The sequence below is a fragment of the Mustela erminea genome, chromosome 18 (assembly GCF_009829155.1).
Source record: "Mustela erminea isolate mMusErm1 chromosome 18, mMusErm1.Pri, whole genome shotgun sequence".
NCBI classification, from domain to species: domain Eukaryota; kingdom Metazoa; phylum Chordata; class Mammalia; order Carnivora; family Mustelidae; genus Mustela; species Mustela erminea.
In genome coordinates, this window is record NC_045631.1 from 50,486,897 (window position 1) to 50,508,945 (window position 22,049).

General features: G+C 48.0%; 1 protein-coding gene across 1 annotated transcript in view; it reads right to left on the bottom strand.

The window, feature by feature from the left end:
• The window catches only part of WIPI1 (WD repeat domain, phosphoinositide interacting 1), a 33,171-nt gene extending 11,844 nt beyond the window's left edge, over window positions 1-21,327 (bottom strand). The window contains exons 1-5 of the mRNA XM_032322252.1: window positions 21,134-21,327; window positions 15,426-15,508; window positions 13,454-13,623; window positions 8,495-8,591; window positions 245-342 (exon numbers count right to left, since the gene is read on the bottom strand). Coding sequence (XP_032178143.1) covers window positions 245-342; window positions 8,495-8,591; window positions 13,454-13,623; window positions 15,426-15,508; window positions 21,134-21,213 — 528 coding nt within the window. The 5' untranslated portion in view covers window positions 21,214-21,327. The remainder of the gene's footprint in view (window positions 1-244; window positions 343-8,494; window positions 8,592-13,453; window positions 13,624-15,425; window positions 15,509-21,133) is intronic.
• Window positions 21,328-22,049: the final 722 nt, after the last annotated feature.

A 22,049-nucleotide genomic window follows, 5' to 3' on the forward strand; every position in this document is an offset into this window, starting at 1 on the left:
GAAACATCTGGGCACTGTCACCGTGACACGGCACAGCACGACACCTTCCATCTGACCCTGGGCCACCAGCTGGCGGGCAGTTTCCACGACACTGTCTACATCTGACTCGGCCTGATGTGCTGCCTCATGTATGGCTTCTCCCCCCGCCCCCGCTTCCCCCACCGGGACAGAGCCTGTGCAACACCTGCCGTTGACCTCACAGCCGAGCAGGAGGGCTGCGTCTGCTGGGTCGCTGCCAACTCACCAGGGAGTGTCCATCGTAAAGCACAATCTCTCCTGTAGTCAGGCTTCCAGGGTAGGCCACATACGAATTGGAATGGTTGATAGAGAGGGCACACAGACCTGGCAAACAAGGGACAGCAGATGAAAAGCAGTGTCGGAGGGAGAGAACAAGCCTGGACAGGGCAGCGGAAGACAGCGTGGCCTCAGCGCCACCTACTGGCGAGGGGAGGAACGGCTTAGTCGATCTTCCAGTGGATTATTCTTGCAGTCAAGGTAATCCCATAAAGTAAATTCACACTTGACATTGGCCGGGTCCTCCCCGCAGGAAAGCACTTAGAACTCAGAACACTGCAAAAGCTCTTCTTCACGTTTTACTGCAGGGCTCTGAAACCGTGTCTATTTCTCTTTCATTACTCTCTAAGGCTATGAGAGAATTTACTCCTCATGGAAATAAGTCTTCCTACTGCAAACTAGGCCTTCCAGTCCTATCAGGTTGGAGAACCCAGGAGGCGGAGGGCGAGGGGAAGGACCTATTGAGAGACTGTTCATTTCTAAGTCAAATGTCTGCCTCGATAAGGGAAATGGGCAAATCCAGAGACGGAAGATCCTTGAGGGCTGGATCCTCAGTGAAGATGGGTGTCTGCTATTGAAACAAAGTAAAGAAAGAGGACATTTTGGATTTAAGGTGCTTTGGCAATATTCTGGAAGAGTAAGCAGCCCATCACAGCACTGAACTGACATAAATAATTTTTCTTTATGAGGAGACTCAAGTTGGGGGGGTGGGGGGGAGTTCTAAAAGTATTTAGGTAAAGGATTTTCACAGCCATAGCTGCGTTAATAGTAGAGGTGTGCGTGTGACAGAAGTGAATTCAAGGAGTTGTCAGAACTGAAAGCATCATCAGAATAAGAACTCTGAGATTAGGCCAGAGAGATATCTTTTTAAATGAAAAAAAAGCAACTGACATCTTTGTTACAAGTTAGTGTATATGTGTGTACACACACACACACACACACACACACACACACACATTTTTAAAGTAGGCTCCATGCCCAGTGTAGAGCCCAATTCAGGGCTTGAACTCACAAGCCTGAGATCAAGATCTGAACTGAGCCAAGAGTCAGATACTTAACTGACTGAGCCTCTCAGGCGCCCCACAAGTTAGTCTATTAAACGGGTTTCTTACACTTGTGTAAGAAAAATTGACATCAGGCTAAAATGTACCCAACCTAATCTGTTGGGGGAGGAGCAGAGGAAAAAATCTAACATTGAGAACGGAAACCAAGGTCCTCCTTCCCGCTCCCTGGCTTTGATGAGGACAAAGCTAGGGCTGTGCTCTTATCACTTGAACCGTGAGAGGAAAGTGACTAAGTGCAGAGCCCTTAACTGCACGCTCTGGCATCCTGTAACTCCCACCTGCACAGGATCCTGCTCAGCCCCAGCCTTAGGGAGAGAGTCTAGACTCTCGTATCTTCCCAGTTTTGCTCTGGGAACCTGAATTCCCCCATCTCATCTGGGCTTCTTGCAATCCAAGTGCAATTTCAAGAGCAGCTAGCAGGTGGAAGGCATTCTGGTCTTGTGAAACAGAGGGCAAGAGCAGGGCAGGTCGGGTTGGCTTGCCTGGTGGGTTCCCAGAGGGCTGCGTAGCAGAATAGGCGGTCAGACTGGACACGGCAACTTGGGGCGGGGGGGGGACTTGAGGACCACACCAAAGAGTTTAGATCTTACAAATGCAGTGGGTATGTGCCGGAGGTTTCTGAGCACATAGGTTTAAAAAAAGCAGTGTTAATCAAAACCACAATGAGGTACCACTTCACACCCACTAGGATGGCGATAATCAAAGAGACAGATAATTGGAAGCCTCCTCCGCTGCTGTTGGGAAGCTAACACGGGGCAGTGCTTTGGGAAACAGTCTGGCGGTTCCTGAAAAGGTTAAACACAGACTTGTCATATACGCCCCCAATTCTACTCCTAGGTATATACCCAGGCGGAATGAAAACACCAGCCACATGAAAAGCAGTATCGTTCATAAGATTCAAAAAGGAGAGACAACGTAAACATCTATCAGCTAATGAATTTGGGTAAACAATATCCTTACGATGGAATATATATGCTCTAACACGGAAGTGACACAGAAGACCACATATTACATGATTCCCTTACATGTCATATCCGGAATAGGTCCATCTAGAGAGACCAAGTAGATTAGGGTCACCTGCAGCTGGGGGTATGGGGGGTTGGTGGCTAAGAGCTATGGAGTTTCTTTTTGGGGTGATAAGAAGGTTCTAAAATTGACCGTGGTAAGGGTTACACAACTCTATGAATATACAAAATGTTACTGAATAGTGCACTTTAATGGCATGAGAATTATAGCTCAACAAAGCTGTTAGGAAAAAAAAAAGCAGGGCTTTAAGAATATCTCCTTGGCAGAGATGGGCTGAGGACACAGAGTCAAGATCCAGGTCTGCCATCCACTGTGTGACTCTGGCTGGCTTATCTGTGGCCTTTTGAGGCCCACCTGTTTATTATCCATGACAGGACGGAGCCGCCTACGGTGACCCTTCCAGCTTCCACATTCTAAGATGCCAAATCTTCATTTACGTATATCTTCCATCTGAAAATATTGAGGACCCTCTTTGCAGCAGGGAGAATTAGGAGGTCTTTGAGCAGAAAGCTCAGACAGGTAACTTCCAGTGGCCCTGTAGAGGTTTTTTTTTTTTTTTTTTAAATTAATATTCAAATGTATACACAGAATAATGGACATATTTAAATTTAAATTAATATGCAGTGTCATGGACGTACACGATACTAGTTTTCTGATCCACAACATAATGATCAGATATTTGTCATCTCGAGGGAGTGATGGTCTAATAACCTTCGTCACCATATAGAGTTATAATTTGTTTTTTCTCGGGACGAGAGCCCTTAAGGACTAATTGTTGTATCAACTTTCAAATATGCAATATGGTATTGTTAACTACAGCCACCATGCTTTACGTTATATCCACGTGGCTTATTTATTTTATAACCGGACGTTTGCAACTTTTGACCCTCTTCATCCATTTCACACGACCCCCCAAGAACCCCTGCCTGGCAGCCACCAGCCTATTCTTTGTATCTTTTTTTTTTTTTTTTTTTAAAGATTCCACATCTAAGTGAGATTGCACAGTATTTGTAGTATTGGTCTTTCTTTGTCTGACTTAACCCACTTAGCATAATGCCCTCAAGGTCCCAAATGGTAAGATTTCCTTTTTTTTTTTTTTTTTTAAATGCCCGAATCCCACTCCCCTGTACCTACGTATGTAGCACATTTTCTGTATCCGCCCATCCAGCAGACCCGGGTCCTTCCACGTCTTGGCGGTTCTAAACGATGCTGCCATGAATATGGGGGTCAGATTATCTTTCCGGGTTACTCTTTTCATTTTCTTCAGATAGACACCCAGAAGTGGCACTGTTGCATCATGGGGTAGTTCTATTTTTAATTTTTTGAGGAACCTCCATCCCGCTTTCCGCAGTGGCTGCACGAGCCGCCGTCCCGCCCACAGCGCACGGGGTTCGCCTCTTCCACATCCTTGCCAGCACGTTGGGTCTCTGTCTTTTTAATAATAGCCATTCTGACGTTCTTTTTTTGCTAGAGCGTAAATATCCCAGAAAGGAAGAAAAGCTTAAACCTAACATCGAACCTTCTGTAATATCTAACAGGGAGTGGGATGGCGCTAGGTTCTAACAGGGAAAGGATGACTCTGACATGTAACTGCTTGTCTGAGAGCTTTGTCTCCGATGCCGGCCAATCCACTGAATGTAGCCAAGGGATCGCGCACGCCAGCCTTCTTGGACTTAAAGAAGGTCCCCAGAAATGCTCAACACGAGTTCCTTCGGTTTCCTGTGGTCCAGTTCTCAGACAAATCCAACCAGACAAATCCATACAAGAATGCACTTCTTTCCTTCTGGAAGCCCCCAAGGAAAGCATTGAGAGCTTGCTTTCAGGCTTGGATATTACCATCCTACCCGTCTTCTGTTCCCCTGACAAGCGTCACACAAAGCCTTCTTCGGGAGGGAAATAAGCCTTGTCTCTGATAACATTTTATAATAGAAAAGTCATAGTGTAAAAGATTTGCACAGTCCAGAAAATATAAAGTAAGAGAGAGAGAGAAAAGCACTCGTTATCCTAAAACCCAGAGGCTCTTCACTATTCTCAATATTTGCACATAATTTCTTCCAGTCTTTTTAATTTTTTTAAAAGATTTTATTTACATGACAGATCACAAGTAGGCAGAGAGGCAGGCAGAGAGAGGGGGGAAGCAGGCTCCCCGCTGAGCAGAGAGCCCGACGCCGGGCTCGATCCCAGGACCCTGAGATCAGGACCTGAGCCAAAGGCAGAGGCTTAACCCACTGAACCCCCAGGTGCCCCCAGTCTTTTTTCTATATAGGACTCAGGTTTTTTTTTTTTTTAAAGATTTTATTTATTTATTTGACAGAGAGAGATCACAGGTAGGTAGAGAGGCTGGCAGAGAGAGAGAGAGAGAGAGAGAGAGAAGCAGGCTCCCCGCCGAGCAGAGAGCCCGATGTGGGACTCAATCCCAGGATCCTGAGATCATGACCTAAGCCAAAGGCAGCGGCTTAACCCACTGAGCCACCCAGGCATCCCATAGGGCTCAGGTTTTGATGTGGCTTTTGGATTTGTTTTAGAATCGACACACAGTCTCATAAATCACTGTCAGCTGCAACTTCCCTGAAATTTTTGGGCTGTAATTCTTCTGCAGTTGGAACAGAAGTGCCTGTTATCAGTGTGAGAGCCAATGGGAGTGTCAGCTGGAATCAGGAGGAAGTCCTATGATTCTAAATCATCCCCACCTTGGTATTTATAGTACGACTTGACAAACTTAAGGCAAGTTAACAGTGATTTATACCCTGCAGTTCTCCCTGGGTTGAGTAATGTCTCAGAAGATGCTTTCCAAGTTTCAAAAACAGAAAATCTCTGTATTTGCGAGTGTTCTAGGTGACTGCAAATCAGAGCCATTTACCCCAGCTGTATTACCCTTTCCAGAAAGAGCTCTGGCTGGGGAATAAGCCACTACTCTGTCCGATTACACGCACTGCCATGTGGTATAGACAGCTCCCTCGGTATTCTGGAGAAGGTCGTAAGAGCATGGCACAGCCGAGATCTGCAGTTGGCAGAACTTATGAGAAGCTCTCCCCCCTCACTGCTCAGCACACAGACCGCTGCGCTGGCAGGAAATTAACTTCGAGCCCCGTCTGGCCAAACCCTTTAAAGGAAACAGCCTGCAGTCTTTGACACAACAGGAATGGCCGTGACACAGACAGACACAGGGAAGGAAATTTACAGCTGCATTAGAGACAGGGTGTGAAGCCGTGGTAGAGCTCTGTGTGTGTCATTTATTTATAATTCACTAGGTTACAATCTGCTCAGCATCCATGTGCTCCTGCCCGTTGGACAAGGGACTCTGTTTCCCTTGTGTACCCATGAAGCACCGATCAAATCAAGAGCCCAAGTTTCCATCTTACATTTTTGTTAAGAAAATAAATGAGATGGGGCGCCTGGGTGGCTCAGTGGGTTAAAGCCTCTGCCTTCGGCTCAGGTCATGGTCCCAGGGTCCTGGGATGGAGCCTCACATCGGGCTCTCTGCTCAGCAGGGAGCCTGCTTCCTCTTCTCTCCCTCTGCCTGCCTCTCTGCCTACTTGGGATCTCTGTCAAATAAATAAATAAAATCTTAAAAAAAGAAAAGAAAAGAAATGAGAGAATGAGAACAAATAAAGGAGATGCCTGGCCTCTGGAAATTTTACATTTCTGGGTCTGACGGCTCTGAGTCTGCTGAGTGAGGAACTGGTCATGTCTGGGTGGGTGTGACTTTGACCGTGGCCGGGCTGGGGAAAGAGCCGAGCCTTTGCTCTCGCTGCACTGCTCTCTGCCTGCCCTCAGTTAATCCACCCCAAAATAACTTTGTGGGATAACCATTACATTCTCTCTCTTCCTGGAGAACAAAGGGAGCTCAGGGGAAGCTGAGATGATAATTATAAATTTCAGAATTTGAAAAAGTCTTGGGCTATCTCTCCCAAAGGCATCAAAGGTGTCAGAAGACATATTTTGATCTTTCGACCCGCCCGTGGTCTTTCAGAAGGAAATGCTAACTCTGTCCGTGGATCCATTCATAACATTTATCTGAGACAGAGAAAACACCTCCCACTGTTTCTAATTTTTCTTGAGATAAAATTATTCCATTACAAATAGCACCCATTGTCTCTAACATAAAATACAAAAGGCCCACCCTTTCAAACCTCCTTTTCTCCCAGTTTGAAGTGCAGAAAGAAAGGCAACCAGTGACTTTTCCAAGCTGAGGATGACAGGTCTATTTGCTAGAAATTAAGAGCGGATGGGGAGAAACTGCTTTTCCCGGGAGGAAGGGGCCCAGTCCCGCAGGCAGACGGAGCTGTCTTGCCGGCTGAGTGTGTACGGGCAGAAGCAAGGGAAGGTGACTGCAGCGCTAACACACGGACCCCCAGGCCCCCCGCTGCAGAGGGTCCTGACTGCGCCACTTCCTATCTCCCCAGAGAAATGGAGAACCGAGGGAGCTTCCAGCTTCCTAGCCACCTGGATGGCCCCTTGCCCAAATCCATCAAGGTCCAGATCAGATCCACTCCCACCCTGAGTTCTGCTTCGATTCGGCAGCACCTCTCCTACCAGCCCTAGCAGAAAAGCACATCTTCCTTCCAGCTGTCTGCGCCCACAGTCCCACCAGGGGTCCTGGCCCTGCAAAGTGCGCGTCTCTGGGGACTGGTGTGGCTACATTCTGGGCCCCTGGTGGGCTGCAATTCGTATCGCTACCTGTCAGCGCCCTCTGTCGGCCAGGGCACGTAGTGCATCTTCAGTACATAACTTTCCAGACCATTTCAACCTCACATTCCTAGAACAAAAACCTAACCATCTGCAGCTCCTTCACTTACCATCTTGCATTTTATGAAATATGCTTTAAAGCTGTTGTCTCTCAGAATTTTTTAAAGGTCTCAATGGCTTTGACCTTTGAGAAAATATTTTTCATGGCAGAAATTTTATTTTTATTTTTATTTATTTTTTAAAGATGTTATTTATTCATTTGACAGACAGAGATCACAGGTAGGCAGGGAGGCAGGCAGAGAAAGAGAGGGAGAAGCAGGCTCCCTGTAGAGCAGAGAGCCTGATGCGGGGCTCGATCCCAGGACCCTGGGATCACGACCTGAGCCAAAGGCAGAGGCTCTAACCCACTGAGCCACCCAGGTGCCCCCATGGCAGAGATTTTAAAGCGCCGAGATCGACAGGAGAGAAGGTATGCACATAACCTAGGTTTATTTTATAGGTAGATAGAGAAGAGGGGAGGAAGCAGGACTAGGAGATTTTACCGCAGGGCCGTCTGTGAGCTGGTCAGTTTCACAAACACCAGCTCCTGTGATTCTCAGCTGATCCTGCCAGATGGGTATTCCCATCCTATTTTACAGAAAAAAATCTGAGGCCCAAAGAGCCTCGGTGACTTGGGGTAGGCGATACAGACCTTGAAATTCAGCAAAAGTCGAAGAATTAGGAAACTGCCATAAACAAATTCGGCTCAGAGACATTAACCTGAATCTCTGCACACGCCAGCTGTCCCAGCGCGATGACTCCCCACCCTCCCAGCCAACCAACGGCCGCTTTCTCGTTTACTTCCCGCTTAGTGAGCTCCCACGAGTCCTCTGTGCTTTCAATCCACCGAATCCAATCTGTTCCCATTCTTACATGGGGGACTGGTTCAATAGTGTTGTATCCGAGTGGTTTAGTGAAGACCAGTCTCCCAGCACATCACCCAAGTCTAGAGATTTCATTGTAGCTTCATAAAACACATTCTTTGGAGCCTTTCTCCTGCTCGTGCAGGCACACCAAGTCAAAACCTGCTCCTAATAATTACACCTCCTCTGTACCGAACAACCACAGACAATAATTAGGGGCAAACACTTTTTAATATCAGATGCACGAAATCTCCTACAGGTCTACCTTAAGTGCCTTGACACCCTTGCAGAGAAGGGGTTCCAGAAGAAAGGGGTTTGTCAGAGGCCGCGGTCCTGAAGGGTGTACAGCCTAACATAACTGGGATCAGCCACCGTGAAGAAAACCTCCAAAGCAAACACCACTGAGACTCAAAACCCACCCAAACACTGTTTCAGGTTTTTGATGGAGGGGGGGAAACCAGTCTATGAGAGGAGAAGCTGGGGGTGGGGGAGGGCATCTCCCCTGATTTCAGAGCTCACCTGTTGGGTTTGCAGGAATATCCAGGATGGTCTTCAACAGCTTCATGTCCTTGATGTTGTGAATGTAAATGGCCTCCTCCAGGCACACCAGCAGCCTCTGCAATCACACATACGCATCAGTCCACTGGGCAGGCTCCTCCGAAAGGGCCCGACCAGACAGACATTGCTCATCCTTCCCGTGAGCCCTAACTTGCTTCTAAGCCTAAAGGAGGATGAATTTTGATGATCAAGTGGAAGATTACGTGGAGGGATGCCCGTGTATGCACGCACACACACATTATCCACCTGAACAGACGCACACAATACAACTTCTTAAAAATTTTCCTTTAGAAATTGAGATTTTTTTTTTTTTTTTGCAGGGCGGTAGGGGTGTGTGTCTGGGTGGCTCAGTTGGTTGAGTGTCTGCCTTCAGCTCAGGTCATGATCCTGGGGTCCTGGGATAGAGCCCTGTGTTGGGCTCCCTGCTCAGTGGGGAATCTGCTTCTTCCTCTTCCTCTGCCCCGCCCCCCGTGCTCTCTCTTTCTCTCAAATGGATAAATAAAACCTTAAAAAAAAATAGAAATTGAGATTGTGTGTGTGTTACTTTCCTCTCTTTCGAACAGGGACTCCTGAACACTTCCTGATCAGACTCCCTTTGCCATGTAGGGCAATTTTGGGTAAATGTTTGGTTCATATTCCTATCAGACGGACTCCCTTTCAATGTTCATAACAAAGTCTCCCTCTTACACAGCGTGGGATTCTTTTTTAAAAAATTTTATTTAGTTACTTGACAGAGAGAGAGCACAAGCTGGCAGAGTAGCAGGCAGAGGGACAGGGAGAAGCAGGCTCCCTGTCAAGCAAGGAGCCAGACATGGGGCTCGATCCCAGAACCCCAGGATCATGACCTGAGTTCATGGCAGTCGCCTAACCAACCATAGCGTGGGATTCTTTACTCCCTCCATATCTCCAAACTTAGGTTTTACTCCCTTGGAAGAATTGCCAGATTTACCTCGTTCCACTCAACTCTCCAGCCCACTTCTGCATGCTCTCTCCAGCTCTGATAAAGAGACCTGGAAAGCCCTTCTGCTCTTGTGTGCACCCCTGGTCCCAGGGTGCCCCCCAAGACCATCCCAGTGACCCCCACCCTCTGCCCTGCCCCAGGCTCGGCTCCTTTCTCTCTCCAGCACAAGGAGGCCCTTCACTTCCTTTTCAAATGAGGCTTGTCAGGTGTAGAGCTTCTTCCCAATGGTCATGTTCTCTACCGAGTGGGAACAGGCCACGGGGTTGCCGTTGGGTGTGTCAAGGAACAGAACGCAGAGCTCAGTGCAAGTGTGGATGCTGGGTGTGGGTGAGGGGCTCTCGGGAAGGACTTTTTGGTTCGGTGGCTCTTTCCTCACTCAGAGCAGCTGCCCACACCCCCTGCATGAGCTGACTTGGCTTCCTCTAAACTAGTGGTTCTCAGGCTTTGATGAGCTTGCCGAGCACGTAAGGGGCAAGGCCCGGCCTCTTCCTGGAAATTCTGGTTTGGGAGGTTTGAAACAAGTACCCAGGTCAGTCTGATGCACACCTGAGTTTGAGAGCCTCTGTTCTCAGGCCAGATCCTCTTATCCCAAAAGACAACACTTGGAAAGGAAGGCACCTAAAAATACCACAAAAAACCCTGGTTGGTTCTCCTCCAGGGGAAAGAAAGCCTGCCCTGCTGGCTTCCCAGTATGACTTCTCACAGCTCAGAAAATGGAGACCATCCCTTATATCCAGCAGAAAAAGAAAATGTAAACACGTTCCTCAATTTTAATTAAGGCTCTGTGGTCACAGGCCTGGGTGCTGAGGGGTTAAAAAAAAAAAATTTCTAATAGGGTCTCAAAATTGATGGCAAACATTAGCGTTTCTCCATGAAACACATTCCCTGATTTGTCTGAAAACTTAGCCTTTTACCCACACTTTCTGTGCTTACGTTCTTAGGTTTCTAATAGGCTCCTGTGTCCCCACACCCAGTCCCCAGGACACGGGGTCCTCAACGCATGCCTCCTGTGGTACCAGCCTCCACACCAGCCTCTCCCACCTGTCTGCCTCTGTGCCACCAGCTGTCAGCCACCGGCTGTCGTGTGGCCCAGTCAGTGAATTTCAGGTCACCCCTGCTGGCCACGGACAAGAATTAAATGGGACAGAGGGAAACGGAGAGAGACCAAGGAGGAGGAGGAGGCACCGTGTCCCGAGTTCCCATGCACGCAGGCTTCCAGGGCCAGCCTGACCCCGTAAACTGCTCGCTAATGACCAGTTTTCAATCCTAGCCGAGCCCTGGGTGCGCCTTCAAGTCTGCCCGGTCACCTTGGTTCTCATCAACTCTGCTAAGATTTAGAAGCAATAACTCCTTTTCCCGATTGTAAAAATACTGATATCATCTCTCCTGAGCACCAGATTTAGGTATAGATCCAGAGGCTTCAATCCAGCGAACACCCATCTGGATAACCAGGGCCCTCAGAACAGACGGCAGGAGCACTGTCAGAGTTCACCTATGGAAATACGCCGGGTGTGCCGTCTTTATTCTGCAAGATACGTTTCCTCCATTGAGGACGAGGGGCATAATATTAACCGATAGTGAAAAATAACAGAATTACTAAATGTGCTTCCTTTCTACATATTTAGAAGAAAATAGGGATGTTCTCTCCTCATAACTCCCTACACAAATCTTTGATGGTTTCCTGTTGTTTTTAAAAAAGGAACCTCACTGCCAGAAGACCCGCTGAACCCCACAGCGGGTAGGACGCGCGGCTCTCACTCCCGTTCGTTTCCTGCAGGGGGCGGCAGAGTCTGGGCATCCAGGGACTGTGGCCGGGCAGTGGGGGCTGCGGCAGGTGCCCAGCCCCAAAGCTGCCAAGGCCAGAGCTTGCACGTTCTAAGAAAAGCAAACCCCAAGCACGTTCCAGACTGTTTCAAATCATCTTCTTCGGAGAAGAAATGCTAAGGAGGAGAGAGATGTCTGAGCCGGTTCCAAAGAGCTGGCCGTTGACAGCGGGGTAGCGCTAGGAGCACTTAGGTTCTAGAGGAGCTGGGGAGGAGAACCACAACAGTCATGGACATTACACTGAGGACAGGGTGGCAGTTGAAAGGCTAGCAGACTCAGACCCGTGAGTGATCCTTTGTCCCATTTGGTAATAAAAATGTCAGAGAGCAAGTAAGAAAGAAATGAGAGAAATAAATTCTATAGATAATATTTGAGAGTTCCGATCTTTACAGGACTTTGACCTAAACAATCTTCTTTTAATAGATTAAAAAAATTTTATTTGAGAGAGAAAGAGCGTGCATGAGCAGGGGGAGGGGCAGAGGACAAGGAGGAGGGACAAGCAGACATCCCGCTGAGCCGGGAGCCAGATGCAGGACTTGCTCCCAGGACCCTGGGATCCTGACCTGAGCAGAAGTGAGACACTTAACTGACTGAGCCACCCAGGCCCCCTTGGCTAAAACAATCTTAAAAAGTCAATCAGGTGCCAAAAACAGAGATTTAATTTTTATATACTGGCTATCACTGTATGCAAAGACAAAAAGTTTTGCAATGAAATTTAATGTGCTCCCAGCAGATTTCGGAGAGAGCCCTTGAGCCAAGAACTGGGCTTAAAAACCTTCAAGCCGAAAACTCTCAAAGCCTTTCCCTCCCTGGCCAAGAGCCTGGGCTTATTTCCTTCTTTACTCCTGCTCCTTACTGAAATATCCCTACATCCCACTTCTCGGGCTCTTATCTACCGCACTGTTCTACACAGACGTAAAAGAGTATCCACTCAAAGCAGTCGACCAACTCAAAGAAACTCTTTCTTCTCATAAGCCGAAGGAGAACTCTGTCTCATTTGTTAAAAAAGTTATTAGCGTCCAAAAGTTAGGTAAGAAGACAGAAGAAAACATGATCCTGGAGAAGGCAGTGAATGACCTCCACCATCTTGGGAAGATTTAATTGAATAGAAAGGTCGGCAAGGTCATATAAAGAATATATCCGTTTGTTTATTCATTTAACAGGCCGTTGGCAAACATATTCATGGAGCACTTTCCCCCCAGGCACTGTCTTTTCTTACCAGGCCTGTAGCAGTGAACACAGCAGATACAGTGCCTGCCCTTATAGGATTTAGAACCTAATGACTTAAGGGAGACTCTGCTAATACCCCCAAATATTTATTTAAGGAGAATATCTAATTTTAAAGAGAATGTTTTCTATATTTGAGATAAGAATAATCCTTCCTGGGTCATCTGGGTGGCTCGGTTGTTTAAGTTGGCTCAGGTTAACCTGAGCCATGGGCTCAGGGGGACTCTGGAGGCGAGCCCCGCATCAGGGTCCCTCTCCCCCTGCCCTGCTGCTTCCCCTGCTTGTGCTCTCTGTCTAATAAATAAATATAGACATAGCTCTTAAACAAGCAAACCACTACAAATAAGATCTAGAAGGGTGAGCTGGTGGAAAGAAAGTGGGGAGCACGAGCCTGGGGACCTGGATTGCTGGGAAAGCCCAAGGAGAGAGCAAAAGAAGGCTAGTTCTAGAACGGCCTTCAGAGCTAGCCGGGGCTGGGGGGGGGGAGGGCGGCGCGGGGCACGCTCATCCTTAGGGGCTTCATTCTGAGAAGCATTGCTGCCCGTTGGCAGTGGACGCCACCATCCAGGGTCCAAACCAGGGAGAGATGTTCTTCTGCATTCAGTGCCTACAAACTAGCTCACGGGACAGTGTCAGAGCCAGATTTCCACCCAGCCTGCGTCCAGCAGAAAAGGGTTCACTCCACCAGGGGCCAGTGTTCGAGAAGGGACACGAGGCAGAAGGACCAGGGACCTGAAACTAGGGCCCGGAGGAGGCTCACCAGGCCCCGGTGATATGAGGCCCGAGTCTTAAAATCCCTTTTAGAATTGGCTGTGTGGTTTAGCGACACTCGTCTCTACAGACAGTCATCTCATTCTTGGGTGCCCACGAGCAGAAGCCTTGCAACCCGAGAGACCTCGCCCACGTACCTGCCGGTTCAGCCGTATGGACAAGATGTTGCTGGAGTAGCTGTAGTTACAGATCTCCGTGCCTTTCTTGAAGTGATAGACGTTCATCTGCCGCGGCTTCGTGTGGCTGACCACCACGACCAGGCTGCTGGAGAACAGGCGCTCCACGATGTAGACATCCGGGATCTCGTCTGGGAAGGAAAGTGGCCCGAGGTGACGCAGACTGCAGCCTCCCCTGCCACCAGCCAGGGGCCTCCAGGTCACACTGATGGGGTGCCCTCCCTGAGCCCGCATTCACAACGATTTTCTTCCTCCCTCCGTGACGCTCTGTCTGCTTCCCAAGGTAGCAGTTCCAAAGCTCAGTCCAACACCCAAAGAAAATGTGAGTGACCAGAACTCCGAGTCAGGTCTTCTAGAGCCTCCCCGGATGCCCTCTGGGAGCTACAGTCAGCCCTCAGGCACCGCTGTTTGCTGTGGAACACATTTGAGAGGTTTGGACAATCTCAACCCACCCTTCCTCCGCGACGGGTTTCCAAGGAGTGTCTGGTCAGGGGAACGTCTGATTTCAGAATTCTGGTCCCTGTTGCCGAGAGGTACTATGGGTACGGCCATGGCTTGGGGGGCAGTAACCTAGTTAAAGCCGTAACCCCTCCCCATCTTGTGCTCCCTGGGCCTCTCCGCAATCTCTATCTTATTGAAGACGATCTGGACATCTGTGTCATGACCAGGGAAGTACTTCCACACCCAGGAAGAAGGTAAAGAAGTAAGCCCATAGGTGGACACCTCCATGTTTTTCTGAGAACATTCTTTCTGCATCCCTGCCTTCGTTGTGTGTAGGCAGGTCCCCTAGGCAGTGACATAGGACGGAGACAGAGTGAAGTATTCCCGAAAATGGGGTAATAAAAATAGTATCTTACAAGTATATTAAAGACCCAAACTATTTATTTATCAAACCACTTTCTTTCCAGGAACGCTAAAGATTGTGTAAGTGACAACGAACTATTACCTACCCTGAAAAAATAAGAGAGACACATTTCTCAGCTGCATTGTTTGGTGATATTCATTTGAAGGATTTCAACACCTTCAATATGAACTACGTGAATGGGATCGTATTACTTTATTAAAACAAAGAAAATATTTCCATGACTGAATGACCATTAGTGATATTCTACAGTGCCAATATAATGGCAAAAAAAAAAAAATTGTAAATGATCTTCTGGTTTGACAATTATAAAAACTGATGGCTGTGCATACAAGTATATGAAGAAGTGTGAATAATATGGTTTCAAATAAAAGATTTCTTTCTGGGGCACCTGGGTGGCTCAGTGGGTTAAAGCCTCTGCCTTCAGCTCGGGTCATGATCCCAGGGTCCTGGGATGGAGCCCCACATCGGGCTCTCTGCTCAGCAGGGAGCCTGCTTCCTCCTCTCTCTGCCTGCCTCTCTGCCTACTTGTGATCTCTGTCTGTCAAATAAATAAATAAAATCTTAAGAAAAAAAGATTTCTTTCTTTTTTAAAATTTTATTAACATAGAATGTATTATTTGCCCCAGGGGTACAGGTCTGGGAATCATCAGTCTTACACAATTCACAGCACTCACCATAACATATACCCTCCCCAGTGTCCATCACCCAGACACCCCGTCCCTCTCTACCCCCCTCCCCACCAGCAACCCTCAGTTTGTTTCCTGAGATTAAGAGTCTCTTACAGTCTGTCTCTCTCTCTGGTTTTGTCCCGTCAAACAAAAGATTTCTTAACAGAAAAAGAAAATGTTACCTAAGATATTGCCAAATCTAAGGGCTTACTTGTGGGTGTTTTTTTTTTTTTTTTCTTTTTTAAACCAAGTGGTGGCAACGATTTATATTTCAACCTGAAAAATATGGACTCCTTCAGCTTGACAGTTAAGGGAGAAAAATGCAGACAGGTCAGGAACACCACAGATTAAAGTCTAGAGGGAGGATTTGGTGTCCCTGCGAGCTCACGCACGCACTTACTGCTTCCATGGACTTGGTCCAGTTGCTCCACAGAACTCAAGGAGAACAGCTTATAGCCGGCTTTGGTTCCGATCGCTAGGGATCTGTGGAAGATAATGCCAGCAGGGGAATGACAGGAGGCACCGCGCTCCGACCACAAATCTGCCCAAGACAGACATTCTTTCCCTCCCAGTCTCACGGTGGGCAAACATCTATTCTCAGGTTTTTCGGTATTTGATAACATCTGAATAGTTGTCTGGGGGACGGGGGGTGGGCAGAGGGCAGGCATGTTGAAAGGGAAAAGGGCAAAGACAAGGAGAGACACAGAGTTGCGAAATGGGCAAGAGATCTGAAACTCATCAAAAGAAGTATCAAGCCTACTGGTGGCTGTGCTTCCCCAACCAGGCAGAAATAGGAAAAATGGAATGTTGGAGAATATTCATCCTGGCACTACTCCTAACACGAGGAGGGGTCTTGTGGTTGAGAGGGACTTTACCAAAAGGTAAAAATTTTTTTTTGCTTAAAAAATAAATACACCATCATAGTAGGTTTAGTCATTAGTAAGTATGGTTTAATGGATACACCCTTTCATTGTTTTCCATAAAAGCATCCCAGATACTTCATACCAGTAGTTCTCATCCCCAAATGGACATTAAGTTCATGTGGGAAGCTTTAAAAAAATATTGATGCTTACTCCTCCTCCAACCCTGAGCTTTTTAATTAGGTTAATCTCTCTCTCTCTTTCTTTCTTTCCTACCCCCCATCTCTCTTTCTCTTCCTCTCTCTTTTTCTTTTTTTAGTTCAAGTACTCCCATGTGCAGCCAGGGTTGAGAACTCTGCTTTCTACCACGTTCCACAAAGCTAGTATCACAACCAACCAACAAAACAAAAACTAAATACTCATCTGGAACAATATGGGCTAAAAACAAACAAACAAAAAACCCCAAAAATGTATTTTCTTAATTTTTCACTTTCAACCAATAGAAAAAGACAGAGTGTCGACCCAGGTGAAAGCAAAGGGGTGGGTTTTGTTCAGGAGCTGGGACCTCCATCCAGCTCCCTCCTGCTTTGCCTTCAGTGCCTCGGTGGTGAGGAAAATCTTAGCCAGAGCACGCTGAGAATAAGCAGTCTGACCTTGAGCACTTCCATCCTGAGAAAATGGAATGTCAGGGCCGAAATGGACCTTAAAATACTCCTACATGGACCTAAAAATTAGCCCAGCTTCCTCATTTAAAAGTAAGTATTTGCAAAGGTGAGATTTGCTCTTCACAGGGAAGCATATACAAACATTAGCAGTTTACTGGGGCAAGCCTGGAGGCAAGGCTCTCATTTCATACAAGAAATCTTTTCAAATAAAAAAATGAGGACATCACATGATTTTCCGTGGAATTGTTTTTTTGGTTTTTGGTTTTTTTTCCTACCCAAACATCTGTTCTTCCCTGGAACACAGGGATAGGAGACTATGGTCAACTTTTAACTGGGGAGGGAGTAGCTAGTTTCTCAGCCCTCCCACCGGCTTGAGGGGGAAAGTGGTGTGCTAGCCCTTTGCACAAGAGCAGCAGTGTGCCCAGGACAGGGGTCTGGCACCCAGACTACAGCATTAATGGTGACAAGCAGCTACTCAAGAGGCAACCCAGCAGCATCTAAAAACTTCAAAACACAGCTACAAAACAAAACAAAACAAAAAAATACAGCTACGGGCAAAAGGGTGAAACTGGATTACTATCTGATACTCGTACACACGTGTGAACTCAAAGTGGATTCAAGACTTGAATGTGAGACCCAAAGCCATAGAACTCCTAGAAGAAAACACAGGCGGTAAGCTCCTTGACATGGGTCTTTGAGATGTTTTTTGGACCTGACTCCAAAGGCAACGGAAACAAAAGCAAAAATAAACAAATAGGACTACATCAAACTAAAAAGCTTCTGCACAGCAAAGGAAACCACCAATAAAATGAAAAAAAAAAAAACAAACCAAAAAACCACCCACCGAATGGGAGAAAATATTCGCAACAAGGGGTTAGTATCCAAAATATATAAATTCACCGAACAACAAAACGACCCCCAACCTGATTAAGGAATAGAAGAGGGTCTGAACTGACATTCTTCCAAAGAAAACACAAGGATAACCAACAAGTGCACGAAAAGATACTCAACGTCACTAATCATCAGGGGAAACGGAAATCAAAACCACAATGAGATATTGCCTTACGCCTGTCAGAATGGCTAGTGTCAGAAGGTCAGAAATGACAAGCGTTGGTGAAGGTGCGGAGGAAAGGCAGCCCTCAGGCGCTGTTCATGTGAGTGCAACCTGGTACAGCCTCTCTGGAAAACAGTACGAAGTTCCCTCAAGAAATTTAAAATAGGGGCGCCTGGGTGGCTCAGTGGGTTAAGCCGCTGCCTTCGGCTCAGGTCACGATCTCAGGGTCCTGGGATCGAGTCCCGCATCGGGCTCTCTGCTCAGCAGGGAGCCTGCTTCCCTCTCTCTCTCTCTCTCTCTCTGCCTGCCTCTCTGCCTACTTGTGATCTCTCTCTGTCAAATAAATAAATAAAATCTTTAAAAAAAAAAAAAGAAATTTAAACTATAACTACCCTATGATCCAGCAATTTCACGTCTGGGTATCCTTCTGAAGAAAAAATGAAAATACAAATTCAAAGACATATAGGCAGCCCTATGTTCTTGGCTGCGTTGTTTACGGTAGCCGATATATGGAAACTATGTAAGTGTCCATCAGTGGATGAATGCATAAAGATGTGGTGTGTATGCAGCACACACACACACACACGCGCACACACACGCTTCTCAACTGTCAAAAAGAATGAAATCATGCCAGTTGCAGCAACATGGTTGAGAGTACTATGCTACATAAGTCAGACAGAGAAAGACAAATACCGCATTTCACTTACACGTGGAATCGAAGAAAAACAAAATGAGCAGAAGAAAACAAAACCCAGACTCGTAGTTACAGAGACTAGATTGGAGGTTGCCAGATGGGAGGGGGGTTGGGGGGGGAGGGCTATGAAATTGGTGAAGGCGATCAGGAAGTACAAACTTCCAGTTATAAAGTAACTATGTCATGGGGGCTAATGCACAGCATGGGAAATACAGTAGCTAACACTGCTCTACTTTTGTAAGTTAACAGGTGTTTAGTAGACTGACTGTGGTGACCATTTGTGTATACAAATGTTGAGTCACAATAGGTCATACACCTGAAACTAATAGAACACTGTATGTCAATGATACCTCAACTTTAAAAAGCTCCTTTGTATTCCTATGATTCAAAAAATGTTTTAAAATACACTTGGTAGTCATTACCATTTTTAAACTTCCTTCACACAAACATAGATGCGTTTAGTAGCAAACTGATTTTTGCAAACAAACTTGCAAGGAAAAAAAAATGTAAGGAGAGTCTTGTGATATTAACCAAAAGATTTCTGGCAATTTAAATTTGGCAATTTATAATAATTTTCAAACATAGGCCCTGCTCCTAGAACAGAAGGATTTTATACTATTACTATTATGTTTTAAATGATGGATCAATGGCCACAAAAAATGCTGAATCGAGGAATTCGAACTATGACTTTATTTTACTCATAAGGCCTTCCTGCAGGAAAACAAGTTCTCACCATCTCTCATAGGAATAGGGGTTAGGACAAATATACACTGCCAATCAAATGGAAAAAAAAGTACCCAAAGTGTCTAACATAGTGCAAACATGAAGCATGGTCAAAGAAGTTTAGTTGTAATACTGTAAAACTCAGCCTGTACTTAAAGAAAAAAAACACACTGGTAAGCCTAAATGCATTAGTAAGGGGCTTGACTTATTTTAAAAAGTTCAATGTCATACCCTCTGTGGCTCAAAGCAACTGACTGTGACAAAAACTTTTATTTATAGGTAAGACAGAGCTGTCCAGCAGAGCCTTCATCCAAGAAAACAGAACTGACAGTAGAGACAAGGAAATTAACTTTCCAAGCACCCAACAGCTTTGAAAACAACATTCTTACCCAAGTGCTATAGAAAGTTGGGACTCAGCTAGAATAAAAATCAACATCACTTAAAAAAAAAATCTAATAAACAACGCGACAAAGCAGAATTTAGATCATTTACTTCCAGTAAGCAAACTGACTCCCCTCCTTGTCCTGTGTTCAGTTGGGCAGGAAAACATTCTGGCATTTATTTCAACAGCCATCCTCTCTTGCAAAATGCTACTTACAAAATGTCAGAATTTTATCTACACCATCATTTATGTAAACTGCTGGTTTCAACCCATCAGCTGATCTTAAAAACAGTTCAGTGAGTTACAAACACCTTGAAAAGAAGGGATCCCCCAAGGAGGGGGTAAACACTATTTAGTGAATCACTTTTCAGGGATGTTCTATGTACGTGGGGATTAGGAGATGTTGTCATATGTATTTCTTCTTGTGGACTGTGGTTAGAAAAAAAAAAAAAAAGCTTGAAAGTCATTCATCTAACCAAGCTGTCCAGCTACCAGATTACCTGATTACACATAGTTTTTTCGGAACAAAGGCATATTGTTTGGCACAGGGTGTTTTTAAGCAGAAACACAAAGGGAATGAAAGCCAGAGTTACTTATGGTACGGCTCGGCCTTAATTACACCACTGCATGTTCAATATTAGCACAGCCCCCGTCACTGGCAGCCAAAGCACAAGCGAGAAGCCAGCTCCCAACAAGGAACACAACAGAAACTGGTACAGCAGGAAGTGGGAAACTGGAAAGCGGTCATCCCTGCTTGATGCTCTGGGTGCACATTCCAAAGCGATTATTCCATATGGTCCTAGGGACTGGCGTCTAACAATTCCATGAAAAGAGGCAAGGGAACAGGCGTTTGCTTCCAAGGGACTGAATCCCTGAGATGTCCGAAGCACAGCTCAGCCACTCACTCTCTGGCCGAAGTCCAAATGGGCATCCCGAAGTGAAATATTAAAAAAAAAAAAAAAAAAAAAATCCACTCCCAAAGCAACTGGAGCTCGTGCTTCCCTGAGCAGGCAGCCTGGGCCGGGGAAAAGGGCTCTTGAACTCGGAGAAGCAGAGGCTGCCTCGCCCGGGGAGGAGGGAGGGAGGCTTCGTGCAAACAGTGAGAGGGGTGGAAAGGTTTCTGACACCCCGAGCCCCGCAGGCGAGATGCCTGGACCTGGGGCTGGGCCCGGGGCTGGCCCTGGCCACAGGGATAGGCTGCCTCTTTGTCCCAGGCCCTGCCCAGATGCCACGTTGAGATGCTCAAGGACAAATGGGAAAGTTTTTCCTGTATTCGCATCTTCCTGGGCCCCAACAACCTCGCCTCGGGTCGGCTCGCCACTTCCCCCTCCCCTCCCAACCCCCTTTGTTTTGGGCTTCCCCTCCCCCTCCCCCAGACCCCCCGCTCCGGTCGCGAACCTCTGCCCGCCCCCCCCCCCCCCGCCCCCGGATTCCGAAGCCTTCGCCCGCCCCACTCCGCCCTGGAACTCTCTCCCTCCTCGCTCCGCCGGCCGCTCCTGGCCCTCGGCCCGCAGCTGGGGAGGGGTGAGGGTGGAGGGGCTCGAACCCCCCCCGCCGGGGCAGGGGGAGCCCCCGCCAGGCCGAGCCCGTCCCGGGCCGCCCCGGCCGCGCCGCCGCCGCCCTCCTGGAGCGTAGGCCTGCGCCTCTCCGGCTCCGAGCCGCCGCCAGGACGAGACCCCCGCTCGCCACTTTCTTCCCCAGCTCCCCGCGGGGCAGCCGCCGCGGCTTACGTGCAGTCCTGGTTGAAGGAGAAGCAGCTGAGCGCCGCCTCGGCCCCGCCCGGGGGGCCGTCCGCCGCCTCGGCCTCCATCGGGGACTCGACCCGGGGGAAGCCGCAGCTCCGAGCCGGCGACAGCCACCTCAGCAGCCCGCTGGCGCCGGCTCCGCGGGCCGGGTCGCCGGCCCCCCTCCGCTCCTGGCCCCGCCCCGTTCCGCTTCGCTCCGCCCCGTCCCTACTTCGCTCCGCCCCCCTCCCTAGGCCCGGCCCGGCCCCTCCTGCGGGTCCCAGCCAACCCTCGGCGCTGAGGGGGCGGAGGCCCCACCCCCGGCCGCCATTGGTTACGAGTCCACGCCCACGGCTCCCCCTGGGCCAATGGACGACAGCTGCGGGAGGAACCGCCCCGGTGTCGACCCGCCCCCGGCTCGGTGAGACGGCTCTCCATTGGGCGAAGGCGCATGACGCCAGGCTGCAGGCCACGTGGTGGTGTTGTCATTGCCAGATGCCGCGAAACGGGAGATGGCGAGAATGAGCGCGGCTGGGGCCCGACCCCTTGGACTCCGCGGGGCATCGGCGGTGGGGCTGTGGCGGGGGCGGCGGGCGGACGCGCTCGGTCCACCCCGCCCAAACCCCTGTGACGAGTAGCTCTCCGTCTATTAAACTCGTAGAGTTTAGCAGAGAGCGTGAGACGCCAAAGCCCCACCCTTTAGTGGAGTCTTCAAGCTGCTCAGAGAAAAGTTTCCAAAATGGGGATGCACAGGCCAGACCCGAAGTTACCTTCCCGCCTGCCCCGCGGTGGGAAGCCAAGCGCTGTCTTCGCTGTGCCGATGATCTCGCTGGATTTTAAAAAACAGGAACAATGTTTTCTGCCCCATTTTAAATTTTTTATTATTTTTTAAAAATTTTATTTATTTATTTGACAGACAGAG